The following is a 19,991-nucleotide window of genomic DNA, read 5'->3' on the forward strand; positions in this document are numbered from 1 at the left end:
TAAATATTTAGATTGTTTAAATAATTGATTACAAAATTTGGACAAGCATACGGGGAATAGTAACATAGAAGTCACTAGTGTAGAACCTAGGAACAGTTTGGCTCCATGACTGGGGAATGTAGCTCATTGGTAGACTACTCACCTTACACGTGCAATTCTTAGGTCAGTCTCTATCCCGAGGAGTGAAAATATGAAAGTTAACTTCATATATCATTAAAATAGGAATAATAACAGTATTTCCCTGGTAAATTTGTGGTGAATATTGAATTAACTTAATGACTATAAAGTTTAAAAATAGAATCAGAGAGTCAAATAATGCTAATTCATCATTAGTTTATATTCCTTATATTTTTCATAATATACTTTTCTGTTTTGAAAACTGGTGTATTTTCCTATCTATAGTTTTGCCACAGATTTCATTAGGATTCTCAATATCGCCAGGATTACCTAAAGCAATTCCACCAGAGACATCTGAGAGTTATTTCAGTGAGTAACAGTGTACATTTTTCTATTATGTTACACTTAAATTTTATTAGATTACAGGTCCCGTGAAGGCAGATGTGACTGTCATGGAACATGCTGTCAAAATAAAAATTCCAAGCAGTGAGATACTTTATTGCAACCTCGGATCCTTAGGGTTTCAGTTCCTCTTGGTAAAGGACTTGACTTTCCTTTGTTATCATTAAACCTTCTATGTCATGTAAGGGCTTACCAGACTATCACTTATTTTTTCTTCCTTTATTGTTAATAACATTCATGTATTTAGAAATATTTAATTTTGTCTTGAAGATCTAAAAACTAACCTTTCTGTATTTATGAAATTACTGTGTTATTCCTGTTAAATGTCACATTTATGAAGGGCCCTTTTAAAATATGAGCTTATTAGAAAAGATGAGTGTAGCCATATTCAATTATTTTGTTGATTAGCCCATTCTTTCTTTTTTCAACTTTTTATTGACTCTTTGTGAATGTCCCATCATGCACTCTAACCCTACTCATCTGACCATCCCTCCATATCCACCATCCACCACTGCAACCCCCAAAGGGAAAAAAAATAAAAATAAAAACAACAAAATAGAGAAAAAATAACCTAAAAAAATCTCACTGTGGAAGCTGTGGTGTGTCACTGTGTATCACAAGAGTATATCCTTTTGTCCAGCTTTACTTATAAGGATCCATTGCAGTGAGTCATTGACCTGGTTTGAGGCCTCTGGTTTCTGCTAAACTATCAATATTGGATTCTCACCAGGACTCCTCTTGGATATTCTGTTATTACCCTGTGTCATGGAAGTCCTACAGCTTTGGTTCTGTAGGACCAGTCCATTCAAGCATTCTAGCTGCTCATAGATGGGATAAATGCTGGGGTGGGCCAACTAAAGGCCCTGGATCTGAGCCTGGATGACGGTTGTGTTGTTTAACATGACAGTTCTGCTTTGTCCAGGTGAAAGACAGGGCCAGCACTCCTGCTTGTGGCAGCCTGCAAGAGGCAGGATTGGCTCTCTGGCACCCATGCTACCAGGGCTAGCTCTCCACCTCTTCCATTCCTACACCCTTGGACCAGCTCCCCCATGCCCACCCCACCAGGGCAAGTTCTCCTACACTGCCAATGTCAGTTGTAGGACCGTTTCTTCTAAGTGAGAGGCAGAGCCAGTTCTCCCATACTGCCTAGGTGAGGGGACTGTCCCAGCTCTCCTGACTGCTGCAGGTAGTGACTAGCTCATTCTTTCTTTACGTTAAAAAAAAACCAAAAACAAAACCAAAAAACCCCTGAGCTCTTGGACATCCATTTAAATGGTGTCCTAGAGGTGAATAAGGTCAGTCTTTTAGCCTTTGCCCAGCTTTTCTTTTATCAAAGGTTATCTTCAACTGGAGGAATCTGTGCCTTCCCCTCCCCCAGCCTCTCCCTTGCTACCAAGAGTCAGTTTCTTTTTCCAGTAATGGTAAGAACAATTTAGCAGACAAAATACCTCGCTCTTTTGCATACCTTCTTTCCAGCCCATTATTAGTTTTTGGGTCTACCTCCCATTTGATAAACAGAAAGACTTATTGTAGATAATGTAGAGATTCTCAGCCATGGACTCAGTACAAATCAGATACTTTTAGTGGCCTTTATATAACAAGGCTGCAGGTTTGTTTTTTTTTTAACTTTGGGAAGCCAGTGTAAAGAATATCCAAGTATGTGGATGTGTTAATAGCCTTGAACTCTAGGCTGGCTCTGTTCTGGAAAGAAAGCCTATGACCTCAGTAAAAAAATAAAACTCTCATCTGTAAGAAGCTATGTCTTTTGTTTCTGATGTCATTGACATCCCATTGCTTGCTTTTTTCATGCTGCCAACTTGACTGCTCTGAACCTGGAATCCCTCCCTTAACTACCAGTGTCTTCCTAATCACTGCCTTTCTCATTAGTTGTTAGTGTTCACATGTCACCCCTTGGTTTTTTCCCCTGCCCTGTTGCTCCTAAATAGAGCTTACTGTTCCATCCTTTCTCGTTTCCTTTATCCCTAGGCTCTGCTTTACTCGTATCTGGGCTCCTAGCACTGCCTCCTATATAGCCACTGTTTTTCAGAGCTCAGCTTCACATTTTACTTGAAGCAACTGCATCCTTTGTGGACAGGTATCAAAATCAAGAAGTATAGGCAGGTAGTGTGGAACCCTGAAACAAACCAGATTCCTATCCCCGCTTCTTTCCTCTCCCATCCCCTCTTCCTCTCCTTCCATTTCTCCTTCTCCCCCTCTCTCCTCCCCTTTCCTTTGCTCCTCTCTTCCTCTCTCTGACTAATTGTTCTAAGCATGAACAAAGCTTAGTGGGAACAAAGGACAGACGCTTGTTGGTAACATGACTGATAAGCTCAGGACTTCCTTGTTGCCTTTACTAATCTTCAGAAATTCTGCCTTGTAATTATATAAAAGATCTGATTAGAAATGTAGGAGCTAAAGGAGACACTGGTGTTTTGCTGAGTCTCAGATTCACAAGTTTTCTCTTCCAGGTTCAGATCCTGACTGAAATAGCTACCCTAATTATTAGCAGGTTATCGATTCCAGATCTGGCATTCAGAGTTTATCTGCAAACACCAAGGCAGTTTGAATCTAAGCTCAATTTACTCTCAATTGACTGTGAAAGTCAAACACATAAAGATTTAATGTAAGATACACCACACACATGCACATACAGAGTCGGCAAGGGACATAAAACATATATGTGCTTAGTGTTTCACTTAGTGTATCATGACTCTTTGGGGGCATTTGCTCCTGGGTAATGGAGACAGCAAAGTAGCTATATAGCAGAGAGACGGCCAAGAATAGAAAAAAAGAAAGAAAGAAAATTAATTTTGAAAGTCACTCTGAGTACCCTAAATTCTCCCTCATTTTCTCTTTTTCTCTGATTCCAAATTCTTGTCTGGCAAGTTTTACTGATAACACTGGTTTGAGCCCTCTATCATCAAAGGAGGAACACTATCCCATTAGGATCCTACAGGAGAGACTTTATGTGGGGAAACATATGCTATCTCTCTTTGCCAAAGAGAAGTGGCTAAGAAACTAACATTTGCAGAGGTATCCAAGGATCAGTGACAAGTGTGTCTCCTCAAAATGATTACTTAGATAGGATATTCAGCAACAGCATGGTTGAAGGTTTTTTTTTTTTTGGGGGGGTGAGTATTGATGACGTACTTTGTATAGGAAATGGATAGAGGTATGAAGGAAAATCTTACCATAGAGGTCCCTACTTGTTTGAACAATAAGTAGTCCCCTTTGTTGGTTCCTTGGTTTGGAAGTACGCAGGTAGCCCCATTCAAGTGGGAATGGGGGAAAGTACTCTGGGAAGGTATTCTTTGTTAAGTGTGATACAAATACCACAATATTCTTTCAATGATTGTTTAAATGTGCTGGTTAAGGATCTCAGAAGGAATATCACAAGAATTATTAGGGAAAACATATAAATGATACCAGTATAAAATGTGTTAACTTCAGCATTTCACTGTTGCTTATGAGCTTCATGCCATACCAGTTCTAATACGGAACTGCTGCCAATTTCCTCTGGCACTTTTTGCCCATTTCTTTAAACACCAGGGGATAATGAAAGGGGAGGAGCTTGTAATGTTCCCTGAAGTCCTCACCTCTCGTAGAAAAGAAGAGTTTAAGTTTACCTTCTTGCAGAGGACCATCTGGTGATCAAACAGAAAGAAGACTCTCTGCTGGTTGCGGCCATAGGGCTGGTAGATCCAGGCCATCTCTCCAGTGTAGATCAGCTCTGAGCTCCTGTCTAAGATGTCTTCTCCCTAGGAAGGACATTGGACAGTGAGACAGGGGTAGAGCTGGTACAATTCCCTACACAGAGATACTGAAATGTGAGCATAGACTGGGATGAGAGGCAGCCAAAAAGACTGGACAGATGGAGGAAATGAGAGAGACTTCTGGTCTCCCTTAAAAGGTTTCCAGTTCTGTAAATGAGAAGACTCATATTTGTATTTACTGTGAGGTTAAATAAGAATATCCCTTAGTCAGTCAGTCTTCCTTCTCCTCTCTACTTCCTTCCATTCCTCCTGTATTCTTATTTACTCTGAGCCTAAATGAGACCCTTAGTCAGGCAAGCAGGCATTCTCTTTTCTCTTCCTTGTTATCTTTTATGCTGCGGTCCCTCAGTTCCAACCTGGTCTCTCACTTACTTGAAGAGTAAGCCTGAAAAGGTAATGGAAAATGTTCTGCTTTCCATATAAAAATGAAATAGGGGAGAAAATATTTTACAGTAAAATTAGAAACTTTCCAACACATGCTTCAGCCTGTGTGAAGGTGGAAGTAACGAGGAATGGCTCAGGAAAGAGAATTCATCATCACTCCAGGGCCATACATGGCTCCAATATTGGGCTAGGTACTTTTCTTCACTCTATGTCTTTTGCACCTCACAAAAATCTCCCACTTTACATCAAGGACCAAGAGGTCAAGTGATAGGGCAAGATTACGAAGCTTATTGGCTACAGATGTTCAACCTGATCCTCATCTATCTCCAGAGAGCACCTTTACTCTTTATCATAAATTATATTGCTTCTAGACTCAAAAGTGTCCAGATGTCCAGTCCCTTCCTCTCCCTCAGTCTGTTTGCCAGCTGTCAAATGAAATATAAGAAAATTGGTAAGTTTAGTACCAGCTCTGATACCTTTACAGCAAAATACTAGGTTTATACCCAAGGTTCAAGACTAGATTAAAGGTAGAAGTTCTATATTTCTTCAGAAATAATCAGAAGCATATAGTTCTGGCAGAATAATATGCTAAAATGAGTGACATCAGGAAATGGTATTCTTAATCATACCATTTCCTGTAGTCCGAGAGATTGGAAAGAAAAGGAGATCCCAGTGGATTATTTTCTAATCACAGAACTTGAAAGTCATTCAAGAAATACTGTTTTGACTCTAGTATCCAAACTTAGCTACAAGAGTATACAAGACCAGTGTAAAACAGTCTTTCTTGAGTTTACAAACTAGCACTGAGCCTTTGGATTCATAGGGCTGGAAAAGACTTCTGAGAGTTAGCCTTTCCTGACATAAGAGGAAAATGTGCTACAATCCACTTTGAATATGTAAAAAGGGAAAGAATGCATAAAAGTTGGTTAACAACACAAGTTGATGCCAAACATGATTATTTTTGATTTTCTTTGTTTTTGTTTTTTTCAAGACAGGGTTTCTCTGTGTAGTCCTGGCTGTCTTGGAACTCACTCCTTAGACCAGGCTGGCCTCGAACTCAGAAATCCGCCTGCCTCTGCCTCCCAAGTCCTGGGATTAAAGGCGTGCACCACCACTGCCTGGTAAACATGATTATTTTTGAGGCACAGTCTGACTATGTAACGCAGATAAGCCTGAAACTTGCTATATAGCTCAGGCTGATCTGGAACATAAGATTCTCCCCCTGAAGCTTCCCAAGCACTGGGGCTATAGGTATGAGGCAAAATGTTCAGATTTCAGGACTCAAGGGACAGTGACAGAGACTGAGTTAGGCTCGTTGGTAGAGCTAGCTGTGTAAAGCTTGTTTGTCTTGCCTCTTTGGTGATCTTCCCTTCAGTGAGAGAAGCACAATGGAGAACTACTCCTGGTGTTCCTGTTGGCCCTGGTTCCTCCTGCTGAATTGTGCTGAGGCTAAAGCCTGGCTGTCTCTGTGAGGTTGTGACAGCGCTGCTGATTCCTGTTTCCTATCTGGACTCTAGTGAACTAAACTGCTGATGTATCCGTGAAGTGTTTACAAGTGGATCGAGCTGCCACTGCTGACTCCTGTGACCTGAACTGCTGATTTCCTGACAACACAGATAAGATTTGCTCCAAAGATCACTTTCTAAACAGGCCCACATCCCCCATATCCTTTCTTTTCCACCACCGCTGTGGGTGGTAGACTAGAAGTGAGGTTAAAGTGTTTAAGAACCACCATTAAAGTAGACGTTGAAAAAAAAAATAAAGTTACAACCAAGCTCAGAATCCCATGTGGCTAACTACAAGACTGTAATCGAATGATAGTACCTTGTCTATCAGAACAATTTGCTATACTGGAAAGTTAGTGAGATGAGTCTGTTAAAATGACTGTGTTAACTTACTCTGTGTCCCTCGGAAGGGGTTTACGCAGGTCCTGTTTGATCTACTCTACATGACTACTTGAAAGTACCAAATATGTTTGTGTGAGGGAAATAGTAAGTTTACATAAGGGAAAGGATGCTCTCACTGTTTAGAGCTTGCATTCTTGTCTTCTCTGCCTCACTTGCACCATACATCTCTTTATCTTGCCCCACAAAATGCAATCCATTTCCACTCCCTTTATGGATTTCTACATTCTTCCAGCATTTATTGCAAACTTCTCACTTTCCTATGTGCCTGCTCTGGATGAATAAGGCTATGTCTGATTCATCTCAGATTCTGTAATGGCTGACAAGGGCCAGACAAAGAGGGGCCGTTCAAAAAGCAAGTCTCCTAATGTCATATATTTGCTCAAAATCCTCCAGTGCCTTCCACCCAAACTTAAAACCAAAGCTCTGTAAGGATATATAATCTGACCTCCCATTTTTCACATACAATCTTCTGCTTTTTCCCCAGTGACATTGGCTTCTTCCTTTTGCTTAGAACATTAAATCTGGTATTTCAGGGGCTTCCTTCCACCTTAAATGCTCTGCCACAAAAAAAGCCACATGAGTTTTCTCCTTCATCACCTTCAGGTCTTTTTTCCCTTTGGTAATTCTTATATTACTTTAGCCTAATATAATACTTTCTTTTCTCCATATTCCCTATCCATAGCTGATGATAAAATTCTTATGTGTTCTTTTTCTTCCCTACTGAAACATAAAGTATGGAAACCTAGTTCCATCACTTAACACATCTCTAGAACTCAGAATGAAGCCTGATACTGAGTAAGTATTCAACAAACAACCTGTTAGTGAATACATGAATGGTTAATATAGAAATAATGACCATTAAACCCTACCCAGAGCTTTCCTGCCAGTTTTTCATATTTCTTTTGTGAAGCCAAAGTCTCAAGGAACAGACTTCATTTCATTCTAATTAATTATAACTTAACCCATTTTTTCAGCTTCATTTACCTGATTACAGGATAATTGGTATTGGAGCTGTGGCCTGAATGGCCTGACAGGCATAGCTAATCTAACCTGTGGCCCATAAGCTGCAGGCTTCCAAGGATAGCTATCAATGAGACCCAATATATTTGTTGATGAAAAATGTCAGGTTTTAATGTCAAAAAGGTTGAGCAGTCCTGAAAGAATGGCCAAAAAAAAAAAATGTCATCCTTTTTAACCAGTTTAATCTTCAATGGTATCTGAGTCAACTTACGTCAGTAAGTGTAAAGAAGTAACAAATCTACCTGCACCTATGTTTAATCTTCTGGACCAAGGAGTATACTTTATTTATTCATCTTCACTTTTAAATGGATACCTTTTCTGTATCCATCATACTGTTTTGTTGATTTTTATTTTTCTTCCAGTTTCTTTGGACTATACCATCCAATGGTAAGCCAGAATAGAATATTACATATTAAACAAGCAGGCAAGAAAGGGAGGGATACCATAAAGAGAAAATTATGACGACATGATTTAGTTCCCAAACATGAGGTACAAACACGAGCACTTTCTGAAAATCTTCAGGAGGAAAAAAAGCTGAAGAGAAGCTATCGGGGATATGTTCCATTTCTCTTTATTTAAAATGATTTAAGGTGAAAGAGAGTGAAGTGACAGCTCATCCAAATCTCTGGACCACAGAACTCAGAAATGGAAAATTTCCAGAAACTACAGTCCTTGGAAACAGGCTCCCTTCCCTTCTAATCTAAACTGCTGTAAGCTATAATCTCGTTAAGGACTACATGACAATTTGACTTATCTCCATACTTTTTAGGATTTATGAGGGGTAAAGTAGTCTCCATAGGACATGGCAGGTGACTGGAATGGTAACTAGAGTTAGGTAAAGAAATCTGAATATTCATGAGGAAAAAATGAGGAGAAAAAAGACAGACACTGATTTAAGGCAAGAGTTTTTATTCTCTAGTCCAATAGTCTAACTTACCAAGACAATATCTGTCTACATGTCACCCATCCTACCTTTCCCTGTTCAAGGGAAAATAGGTTCTGAAGGTTTCTCCTGTGACTGCTAGTTTTCAATACGAGGAATAAAGCTGAAATCATCACAAGGATGTTTTTTGACAGCTCCCTTATTTGTTCACACATCTGAGGCGTAGAGGAGTGGCCCAGATGGGGAAGCACTGCTGGCTTCCTTATTTACCAGGCTTCCCTAAGGTAGTCTCTGACTGAGATCTCCTGCCTCTTCCATCCTCTCTTTGTTCTTCATCCTCAACTCCAGAAACACTATCAGAATGAACTTTATGTGTCCATTCAACGAGTCCCTTCCTCCATGCAAGAAATAGAACAGGAAATAACTTCAGATGGGACAGTAAGTGACTTCTCAGGTGCTGATTTCTTAAACCACAGCTTAAAGCTATGGAGGTTGTTTTATTTTTTTTAAAGCTCTTTGGGTAGGCCAAACAGTTTCAAACTTTTCACCTCTCCAATGACTGGAGACTCAGACCACACATAAAAACTTAAAAGGGGAAAAATTTCAGGGAAAGAAAAAAATGTTGTAAAAAATAGGAATTCAGTTGCTTCTAGGCACCTTTCTTTACTAGGAAGCCTGCAAACAGTACAGAAAGAGTCTTGCCAAAAAATGTTTCAGGGTGTCTCTGTTGATAGGCACGAACAAAGGAAAAAAAACACACAAAGAAAGGAAAAACCATTACTTTCTTGTACGTTTGGGCCAGTGATAGCTTCTCCTTATAAGCAAGAGGGTTTAAATATATGTAAATATGTAAAAATATGTAAATATGCCCTCTTCCCCTCTTTGTTTACATATATATTGCATTTTTTTTATATCTTAAGGTATCACTGGTATTCTACCCTTAGAAGACATTATCTATCAAATAATAAAACTGTGTCAACTGATGATTAGTATGGTGTTTTTAAATCATCCACGTTAGGAAGAATAGAAGAAAAAAACTGTCTGAACATTGACCAACTCTTTGTTAACATTCACAACAGTCACCTTGGGATAGACCAAACAATTTAAGATGTTAAAAGAAATATTGTTATTTAAACACAGAAACTTCTACCTGAGTTGAGGCCTATACAGAAAGGTATTGGATCTACTTCTCTACTCTCATCACAAAGTTTTTAAATGCCATTTCCTTCCTGCTGGCATTTTGCATCTTGGTTATGTCAGCCTACATGCTATCAGGTCACACAACCTGGGCCTGAGAGATGAGTAAGAAGAGTTATCACTCCTAGTTTGTGGCATTTGGCAAGGAAAGCTTCATGATTTCAGTCACTTCCTCTCTAAGTTCAAAGAAACTGTGGGTGTCCACACTGGGATGACTAGCTGACAGAATATTTTTAGAATAATGATGAAAACATAGCTTGGCCAGGATGCTAGTTATAGCTTGTTCAACAAGCAAGTGGGGCCTCCCCAAACCCTTGTTGATAAAGGGCCTACCTCCCAGTCTAGGACAGAGGCCTGCCATTGAGCGATCTTGTCAATATTCTCCAGGCGTCGCTTGCGTTCATTGATCTGCTGAGTCACATTTCTCATGACAGCTAAAGCAGCTGCGACATATCTGTAATCACTGTGAAGAAATAAGAGTGAAATGTGGATGAACCAATGTGTAATACGTCACTCCTAAATCCATTCTATTCTTCCTCCTTAGTAAGAGTCTGGATTATCAGATAGTAATTCACATCATCTAGAGAATACCAACATTCCCAGTCCTTTTTTTGGATGACTATGTGACTTACGTTCATATAGAAATCATACCAGCCTTATTGCTATCTTACATGTAAACTCTTCACAGGGGAATAGACCTCTTTAAATTTTATATCTCTCTATTTGTGTCTTTTCTGGTAAAACCAGACAAGGAACAAGACAGAAGCATTATACATGGTATAGTCCAGCCATCCTAGTCATCTCGTCTATCTGTATTTCTAAGGAGTCACCATCAGCATGGTCACCAAGGAATAATAGTGCTAGTTTTCCTCTGGTACAATGAGATCAGTATAGCATAATGCACGAGAACACAGAATTTGAAGCCAGACTCTGAGTTCACATCCAGTTTCATCACTAACTAGCAGTGTTGTCTTTAGCAAGTGTCACTCGCACCTGGTTCAATTTTCTCATGAAGACAATGGGGAGAATTTTAGCAGAATTTATTGATGGGTTTAATAAATAAACAGAATCACCCATACATATTGTTTTACTCTTAATCCATAAGATTAAGTACATAAGTATTAAGCATTTCTCTTGTGGTAGATATAATACAGGATGCCTCCCACAGAACTCCTGTTCTGAAAAGTACAACCTACATCCCAGCTTCTGAAAACATTTGATAATTTCTGTGTTGAGAGTCATATCATTCTACCCAATTTTGTCTGCTTGTCTGACCTGATTTCCAATTGATTAGCTATTATGAAAGGCAGACTGAAAGTGAGAGTCCAGCCATTTGACACAGACAGGATGACCCGAGAAGGCAGTAAGATTCATTACAGCTTAGTATTAGTATCTCAGCAAAGCTAAACTACCTTGTGTTTGTAGCCTTTTTACTCTCCCAGCACTGACTGGAAAAATAGCTGTGAGAAAAGGATGCAAAAATGTCGTTTCCTTGTTGTTAATGTATTAGAGAATGGGGTAATGAAACAAGCCAAAGGAGAGGAGGACAGGACAGATACCATGCAATACCTCCTCTTAGGTACCATCCATGACTCTAGTCAGTACCTTGCACATATTCCAGAACTGTAGACCTCAAACACTATTGCATTTGATCCACTGTAGTAACAGACTTAATCTCTTAACCAATTTACTCTTTATCAAGAAAGCTAGAAGTATTCGTATTTTGAACCTTAAAATGTTTTCTGGTATTATGATGAATCAACCATATTGAGTGCATTACGGACTAATTACACTTTCTAAGTCTCTTCAAAACCTGCTTTCTAGAAGCTGTATTTCTCAACCGATTCTTGAGCTGTTGATTGCTCAGATTCACCTGTAAAACTTCATGTTTGTTCCCACTGTCACATTATGTATCTTGCCACATTGTGCATCCTGTCACATTGTTTGTTCCTCTCTATGGATGATCTGTTAGCTCGCTAACATTGTCAGTGTTTCTCCCTGACAAGACTGACTGAGCTAGTTAGACAGAACTGTAATGACAGTAACGGCAGTAATGACAGAAATAAGTACTGCAGTTCTTCTGGCCCAGTTCCCTAACCCCTGTGTCTTTCCTTTTATTGATTTGAGGGTACCAGTATTTTAATCCACTTTCTGAGAGGTAATCATAGAATTATCCCATCCAGAATGGTACTATAGTCACATTTAATTAAACTTCAATAAACTAAAAAAAATTTAGTTCCTCAGTTGTATTGTTATTATCTTAATCCTCCAAGGCCATCACAAACATGACATTCAATTGGACATTGGTGATAAGAAAGTCCTCTTCCTGACCACAAGTATTAGGCAATCGTGACTGTCCTATAACTGTTAGTCTTGCCATTTTAGCTGGCTGTCTTTTCTTACAGTGGTTCAAGAATGGATGCTTTCATATCTGACCTGTACCACTAGCTTTAAAAGTGAATACAACAAGAAGAAAATGGCTATGATGGTTGGCTACCACTCATTACTGGGAGCAATGGAACCAAGATTTTCTAGTCTTAAACATATCAACTAACCATCCTGTTAAATATTTCCTTTCTTCGTTTTAATTTAGGTAAGGAGCAATTATGCCATACTTTCATAAGCAAACAGAATTTCATTTACAGTCTATAATTTTTTCATCCAGTCTTCTACCTTAGAGACCACTCTGGCTATCTCATTTCAGACATTTCTATCTTCCATTTGCCTACAACTTGTTTGAGGCATCTTAATATAGCTTCCTGAGACCTGAAAAACAGGTTTTCTATGGCTTTGTCTTTTGTCTTTATCCTCTTCTTCCTTGGACATATTGCTACTCCTGTCTGTCTTTAGCCCACAGTCAAGAGACCAAGTATCCTTCAGTTAAGTGGTAAATGTCTAATAAGGAAATATTGGAAGTTGATGTAGAAGTTGCTAAATAATCAGTGACCATGAGCCTTCAATATTGCAAATAGATGATGAAGGGATAAGCCTCCAGATTGGTTATCCAACACCAAATGGTCATCCCTAGAAACACATATTCAGGCAACAAACACAGAATGGATTCAGTAGGTTGTATTCATTTATATGCATATATAACAAGAATTGTAAATGAAGAAGGGGCCATGTCGGAGCATGGGAAAAGACGTAAGAAGGGTAAGGGGGAGGAGATAGAGTAGGACAATTACGTGATTATATTTTATTTAAAAATATATCAGGATGAAAGCTAGGGAACCTGAGCAAGGGATTTATTTCTTCTTATAAGAATGAGTGCTAAGAGTTAAACCAACAAGTCCAAAGTCAGAAATTTCATACCAAATAAAGACAAGCTAGAAATATCCTGAGTCTCTTAAGTTGCAAGATAAGATATGTGAAACACTGAGGTTGATTAACTAACTGTAAGCCATCACCATCAATGGGGATGACTTTTAGCACATACCATACTGCCAAGAGATGAAATACATCACTTCCACTCAAAGACATAGCCTTCATAGCCCTTGTTGGGTTATTTCCCTTGAAAATATTTAAGAACTGTGGAGTGTAAGGGCACATGCCTTTAGTCCTAGCACTCAGGAGACAGGTATGTAATAGCTAGAGACCAGCTTGGTCTAGCTACGTAATGAGTTACAGTTTAAGCAGAAATACATAGTTTGGCCCAGTCTCAATGAAGGAGGAGGAGGAAGAAGAAGAGGAGGAGGAAGACAAAAGAAAGAAAAATACTTAAAAATTAAAGAAACAAAAACCTTCAAGGAAAGTCTCAATCTGTTTTCCCTCAATTATATTGTAAATCTATATACAATGTACAGTGAGGGGGGTAAAGAAATCATAGAAGAGCTAAGTAAGCAAACAAGGGAGTTAGCTTTATTGAAAGAATGTAGGATTGGTACTAGTTAGGAAGGATATTAGAAGGACATCTGAGTCTTCCAAACATAATGGAAAAATGGTTAAGCACTTACTCTGTCAAGGTTGTTTCATGAGGCTAATTTTAGTATTAAAAGCCAAGCTGTAAGCTGTAGTCCATGGAGGTGGGGTATAAGTTACATATAAGATCATGTATGTGACTCTGTGTGCAGACTAGCTCACAACTTTATAAGCAACTTTTTAGGGCTTGTGAAGTAAGCAGGAATATATCCTACTTTACAGATAAAGTAACCATAGCTCAGGAACAGAAAAAAAAAACTATATATTGATGGCAATACTAAAACTATATAAATGGTGGCAATATTTAAAAGCTATTTCCTTCTGTGTCCTTAAAACACCTTACCTGTGGTCTTGGGCAGTATACTTTAGGAGCTCGGCCAATTGTAAGGGGTATTTGCAGATCTTCTGTACTGGTGTCAAAAGAAAACCATCGATAGCAATGTCAATCATCTGTTGCAAGAGGCGGCAGGCCTCAAAGAAGTGCTGATAGCGGCTGTCCTTCATCAGCTTGGAGAGTTCCATGCAGGCATCCAGGTGGTTGTTACAATATTCAGAGTATATCCAGAATCCGTCTTGCTGTGGAAGAAAGAAGATGAAAAATAAAGGCTCTGAGATCCCAAAAGAAGCCTTAAAATAATAGAAAGACAAATCGTCATATGTAAAGATACTAAGGCAATGACAGTTTTTGAGTCGAAGGAAGACCAAGTGGGGGTGCTTCGGTCCTTCTTAGAGGGAGCAACAAAATACTCAAGGGAGCAAATATGGAGACAAAGTGAGGAACAGAAACTGAAAGAGGGGCCGTCTGAAGACCATTCCACCTGAGTATCCATCCCATCTGCAGTCACCAAAGGTAGATGCTGATGTGGAAGTCAGGAAGTGCATGCTGATAAGAGCCTGATATGGATGTCTCCTCAGAGGTCTGCAAGAGTCTGACATATTCAGAGGCAGATGCTCACAACTAGCCATTGAACTGATCATGGGGTTCCCAATGGAGGAGTTAGAGTGAAGACCATTGGAGCTGAAAGGGTTTGTGGCCCCATGAGGAGAGCAACAATACCAACCAACCACAGCTCCCAGGGTTCTAACCACCAGCCTGGGAGCACTTAGGGAGGGATCCAGGGCTTCAGCTGTATATATAAAGGTGGAGGGCCCTGTCGGGCATAGGTGGGAGAAGAGATCCTTGGTCTCATGAAGGCTGGACGCCCCAGGGGGTGGGAATTTGAGGGTGGGGAGGTGGGAGTGGAGGGGTAGGTAGGGGTACATCTGCAGAGAAGCAGGAGAAGGGGTGAGGGGATAGGGGGGGGAGGGGAGGGGGGGAGCAGACAGGGGATAACATGAAATGTAAATAAAACATCATACATATATATATATATATCACATGAAGAATGAGTAGAAAAATATTTTCTTAATGAGGAAATCAGAATCACGATTTTGTATAATGGAAGAATAGTAAGTTTTTGTTGTTATTTGAACACTTTCTTACTTGCAAGTAGTATATTGCTGTTGCTTAAAATTCTTTAAACTATTTTGGCCAAGTTTATAAAATTTTGAATAAATAAATAAATGAATAAATAAAAGTACAGAAAATAAAAAAAAATATTAAAAGATACTGTGGATAACAATGGCCAAGGGCAAACAGCAAGGAATATTTGCATTAGGAATACAAGCTGAGAAGGAACTCAGTAGACTTTCTGATAGATTTGATCTGAGTACCAAAAGAAGAAACTAAAAATGGCCAAGACATTTAATAAATAACTAATGGCATGGGATTATCTTTCTCCTAAAATATATTTTTGTCAGGTATATCTGATTCCTGTTTGTAAAGCTAAATGTCAAGAATCAGAATTGAAGCTGAATGATTACAAGTAAGGTATCTATTGTAACAAGGGCCTGTGATCAAGAGAAAACCACATGTTAGTAGAATTTGTTCAAAACATAAAACAAACAACTAAATCAACATTCTACAAAAGAATACTTTTTGTATATCTTTAAAACTGTAAGAATTAGCCTCTCCAGAGCCTAGATGGGTTAGTCTGCCTGATGTCCCCACCACACACCCTCTCCAAGGCCCTAGTGTAGTTTGGTCCTACATCCAATGCTCTGGGCTAGTTAGACCACCAATGACTGAAACTTCCTCAACCTGTAAGTGTTAAGACAGGACTTCTCATTCCTACCACTAACCTACAGACACCTCTCAATCAATTATAAGATGAGAAAGAAGAATAGATGCCATAGAAGAAAGCTTCCCTGTATTAAGGAAAATCATACTCTTACAGATCTAAGAAGTACACAAAACATCAGATAGACAAAAACATAAGAGAAAAAATCCCCATGGTCTGCAATAGCTAAAACCTAAGTGTACAGAATAAAGAAAAAATATTCAAAACAGTAGCCATATAAAAAGGAAAGCACATCAGAATAACAGCTCAGGGTTTAAGGGAAACTTTAAAGGCCAGAAAAGCGTGGAATACAATATTTCAAGTACAAAAAGAATACAGTAACAAACCTAGACTTATCCAGCAAAGCTTTCTGCCATCATTGAAACAGAAAGAAAAACTTGTCATGACATGAACAGCTTTAAATATTATACTTAACATCATGCACCCCAATCCCACTCTTTGCCCCATCCCTTCCTGACTCCAGTTCCAGGGACCCCAACACTCTCTTGACCTCCATGTTTACATGTGAACAAAACATTAATACGTACAAAATAAAAATAATTATTTTAAAGGAGAAAAAATAAATCTATTAGACCCAATGTAAGGAAAATACACATAGCAATATTTTGGGCTGAAAAAAAGAAATGAACACAACCAAGAGATTGTTAAAAGAAATATAAACCATAAATGTTAAAACCCAAAGCACTACTAAAAATCATGTGCATGTGTGTGTGGAAACACACAAAACCTACCAAAAATTAACAACACAATGACCACAATTAACATACACAGCACAATAATAACTCTAAATAGCAATGGCATCAATTCTCCAATCAAAAGACATAGGCTGGATCAAAAAACAAAAGCTATCTATTGTCTATAAGAAACACATTAGCTTTAAAGAAGAGTAAGAGAACAGACAAAATCATTCTACTCAAAAAGGACCAAGAAGCAAACAGGAATCTCTAGACCCTAATATATGGCAAGATAGAAAGAGGGAAACTTCTTTCTAATAAATAAATAGTTAACCAAGAAGACATTACTATCCTAAATATATATTCACCAAACTCTGGTGCACCCAATTTCATTAAAAAGTGTATTACTGGAATTAAAGACATAGATTAACATCTACATATTAAGAGTACTTTATCCAATAGAAGGGTCATCTAGATGAAAACCCCATAGAAGCATCAGAATTAAATGATCTATATCAAATGTACTAATGAAAATATACAAAATATTCCAACCATACACCAAAGAATACACATTTTACTCAGCAGCACATGGGAGCTTTTTCTAAAATATACCACACCCTGGGACAAAAACAAAAAACAAAACAAAAAAAAACTTCACAAATTCAGAAAGATTCAAATAACTTCATGTATCCTATCTGACAATAATGCCATAAAACTTAAAATCAATAGCAAACAAATCTTAGTAAATATAGACACATGCAGGTTAAGCAACATTGATGGATGGGTCAAAGAGGAGAAAATATTTCCTGGAACTAAATTAAAATGAAAACACAACATAACAAAACCTCTGATGTGCAAATAAATGTAGTACTACAGGAAAAATTTATACTTCAAATGTCTACACTAAAATATCAGAAAAAGCACAAATAAACGACTTAAGGGCCCAACAAAAAATTTGGAAAAACAAGTATAAAGCAAATCCAAATTTGATTGATTGCACAAAATAATAAAAGTCACAGCACAAATTAATAAGCTAGGAAAAATACAAAGAATCAACAAAATTAAGGTTCTTTGAGAAAATAAAATTAATAAATCCTTGGCCCAACTAACCAAATGAAAAAAAAAAAAAAACAATGACCCAAATTAACAAAATGAGAACGGAACAGGGAAACATTACAACAGACACCAAAAAAATCAGAATATTATATGTAGGGCAATATCAAAAAACAAAAAAGCCAAACACCCTGTATTCCATTAGGTTGGAAAATCTAAAAGAAAGACATGACTTTCTAGATTAAGCCAATCCACCGAAATGAAACCGAGGGATCGACAACCTAAACAGATGTGTAACAAGGGAGAAGACTGAAACAGAAATAGAAGCCTTCCAGCTACAAACAGTCCTAGAGCCAGATGGATTTACAGGGGAATTAGACCAGACATTCAAAAATCTACAGCCAGTCCTTCTTAAACTATTCTGGTTTTTTTTTGTTGTTGTTCTTTTTTGCTTTTATTCTTTAATCTTTTTTTTTTTACAGTTCAGTTGTTATCCCCAACCTGACCCACCCTCAGACAGCTCCCCATCCCACTCCCCACCCCACCCCCACCAGACCTTCCTACTCCCTGGGGCCTCAAGTCTCTCAATGGTTAGGTACATCTTCTCTCACTGAGGCCAGACCAGGCAGTCCTCCGCTGTATTTGTGTCCAGGGCCTTGAGTACCAGGTAATGTATACTGCCTGGTTGGTGGCTCAGTGTCTGAGAGATCTCTGGTGTCCAGGTTAGTTGAGACTGCTGGCCTTCCTATGGGGTAGTCTTCCTCCTCAGCTTCTTCCAGCGTTTCCCTAATTCAACCACAGGGGTCTCCAGCTTCTGTCCATTGGTTGGGTGTAAGTATCTTCATCTGACTCAGTCAGCTGCTTGTTGGGCCTTTTGGAGGGCAGCTATGCTAGGTCTGTAAGCACACCATAGCATCAGTAATAGTGTCAGAAGGACCTTAGATGAAATGCCCAACAGTGGGGAGAGGAAACTCATAGAGTCCACCTCCAGTAGAAAGATGGAATCAAGTGGAGGGATGGGGTTGCCATCCCACAGTCAAAACTCTGACCCAGAATTGCCCCTGTCTAAAAGAACTACAGGGACAAAAATAGAGAAGAGACTGAGCAAAAGGAGGCCCAAATTGGGATCCAACTCAAGGGGAGGCTCCAAGGCCTGACACTATAAATTACTGTTTTTTAAGAAGACAAGAAATATCCAGAGCACTCCCAAACTTCTACAAAGCCAGTGTCACTCTAAAGCCCAAACCAGATAAAGACACAAGAAGAAAGCTTTAGTACAATATCCCTGATAAACATAGACTTAAAATACTCAATAAAATACTTAAAAATGAATATAAACATATATCAAAAAGATTATATAATATGGCCAAGTTAGCTTTATCCTGGAGATGCAATAATGGTTCAACATATCCAAGTCAATAATTATAATAAACTACACAAGTGGAGTTGAAAAGAAAAATCCTGTGATCATCACAATAAATGCATCACAAAGAGGCCTTTGACTAAATCTAATATTACTTCATGATAAAAGTCTCAGGGACAGTAAAACAAGAAGAGGGAACAACTTCAATATAATCTAACTTATATATTATAAACGCATAGTCAACATAATCCTATGTCAGAAATGCATAAAAAAATCCAATTGAAGTCAGGAATGAGACAGAGATGACCACTATTCCCACTCCTTTTTAATACTGTGATCAAAGAACCAGCAATAAGAGAAGGAAATTAAAAGAATATAAATAGGAAAAGAAGAAATCAAACAATCCTTTTTTGTAGGTGGCATGATATTATACATGAGGGACCCCAAAAATTTATCAGAAAACTTCTCAAAATAAAAACAATTTCACCAAAATGACAGGATACAAAATCATCTTGTACAAATCCATAGATTTTCTATACTCCAACAACAAACACAGAAAAAGAGATACCATTTACAACAGCCTCATAGAAAATAAAGCGTCTAGGAGTAAACTAAACCAAGGAGGTGAATGACCTCTATGATAGAAACTCTAAACCTCTGAAGAAAGAGGCAGAGAAAGATACTAGAAAATGGAAAGATACTCCATGCCCATGGATTGATAGAATTAATACTGTGAAAATGACTATTCTACCAAAAGCCATTTACATATTCCATGCAATCCCAATCAGAATTCTTATCGAATTCCTCACAGGAATAGGGAAAACAAATAGCTTGATATTCATATGGAACCACAAAGGGTCCCAGATAGTCAAACAATTCTTTGTTAAAAGAACGGTGCTGATGTGATTACCATTCCAGAGTTCAAATGTATCATACAGTCATAGTAAAAACAAACAAACAACAACAAAACATACCAGTATAGTACAGGCACTAAAGCAGATGTATAGAGACCAATGGAACAAAATTGAAGACCCAAAAGATAAATACATGAATACAGCCATTTAATATTGGACAAAACTATCAAAAACAGAAGCTAGAGAAAAAAATCGTCAACAAATGC

The 19,991-nt window shown here is 38.4% G+C and overlaps 1 protein-coding gene across 3 annotated transcripts in view; it reads right to left on the reverse strand.

Annotated features, from left to right (window-relative positions):
* Window positions 1-19,991, reverse strand: part of Arhgef9 (Cdc42 guanine nucleotide exchange factor 9) — a 138,164-nt gene that overhangs the window by 18,957 nt on the left and 99,216 nt on the right. For all 3 annotated transcript variants that reach the window (XM_028774350.1, XM_028774351.1, XM_028774352.1), the window contains exons 5-7: window positions 13,945-14,177; window positions 10,017-10,146; window positions 4,146-4,277 (exon numbers count right to left, since the gene is read on the reverse strand). In XM_028774350.1, the coding sequence (XP_028630183.1) occupies window positions 4,146-4,277; window positions 10,017-10,146; window positions 13,945-14,177 (495 nt within the window). The remainder of the gene's footprint in view (window positions 1-4,145; window positions 4,278-10,016; window positions 10,147-13,944; window positions 14,178-19,991) is intronic.

Source organism: Grammomys surdaster, unplaced genomic scaffold (assembly GCF_004785775.1).
Source record: "Grammomys surdaster isolate TR1022 unplaced genomic scaffold, NIH_TR_1.0 240, whole genome shotgun sequence".
Taxonomy (NCBI): domain Eukaryota; kingdom Metazoa; phylum Chordata; class Mammalia; order Rodentia; family Muridae; genus Grammomys; species Grammomys surdaster.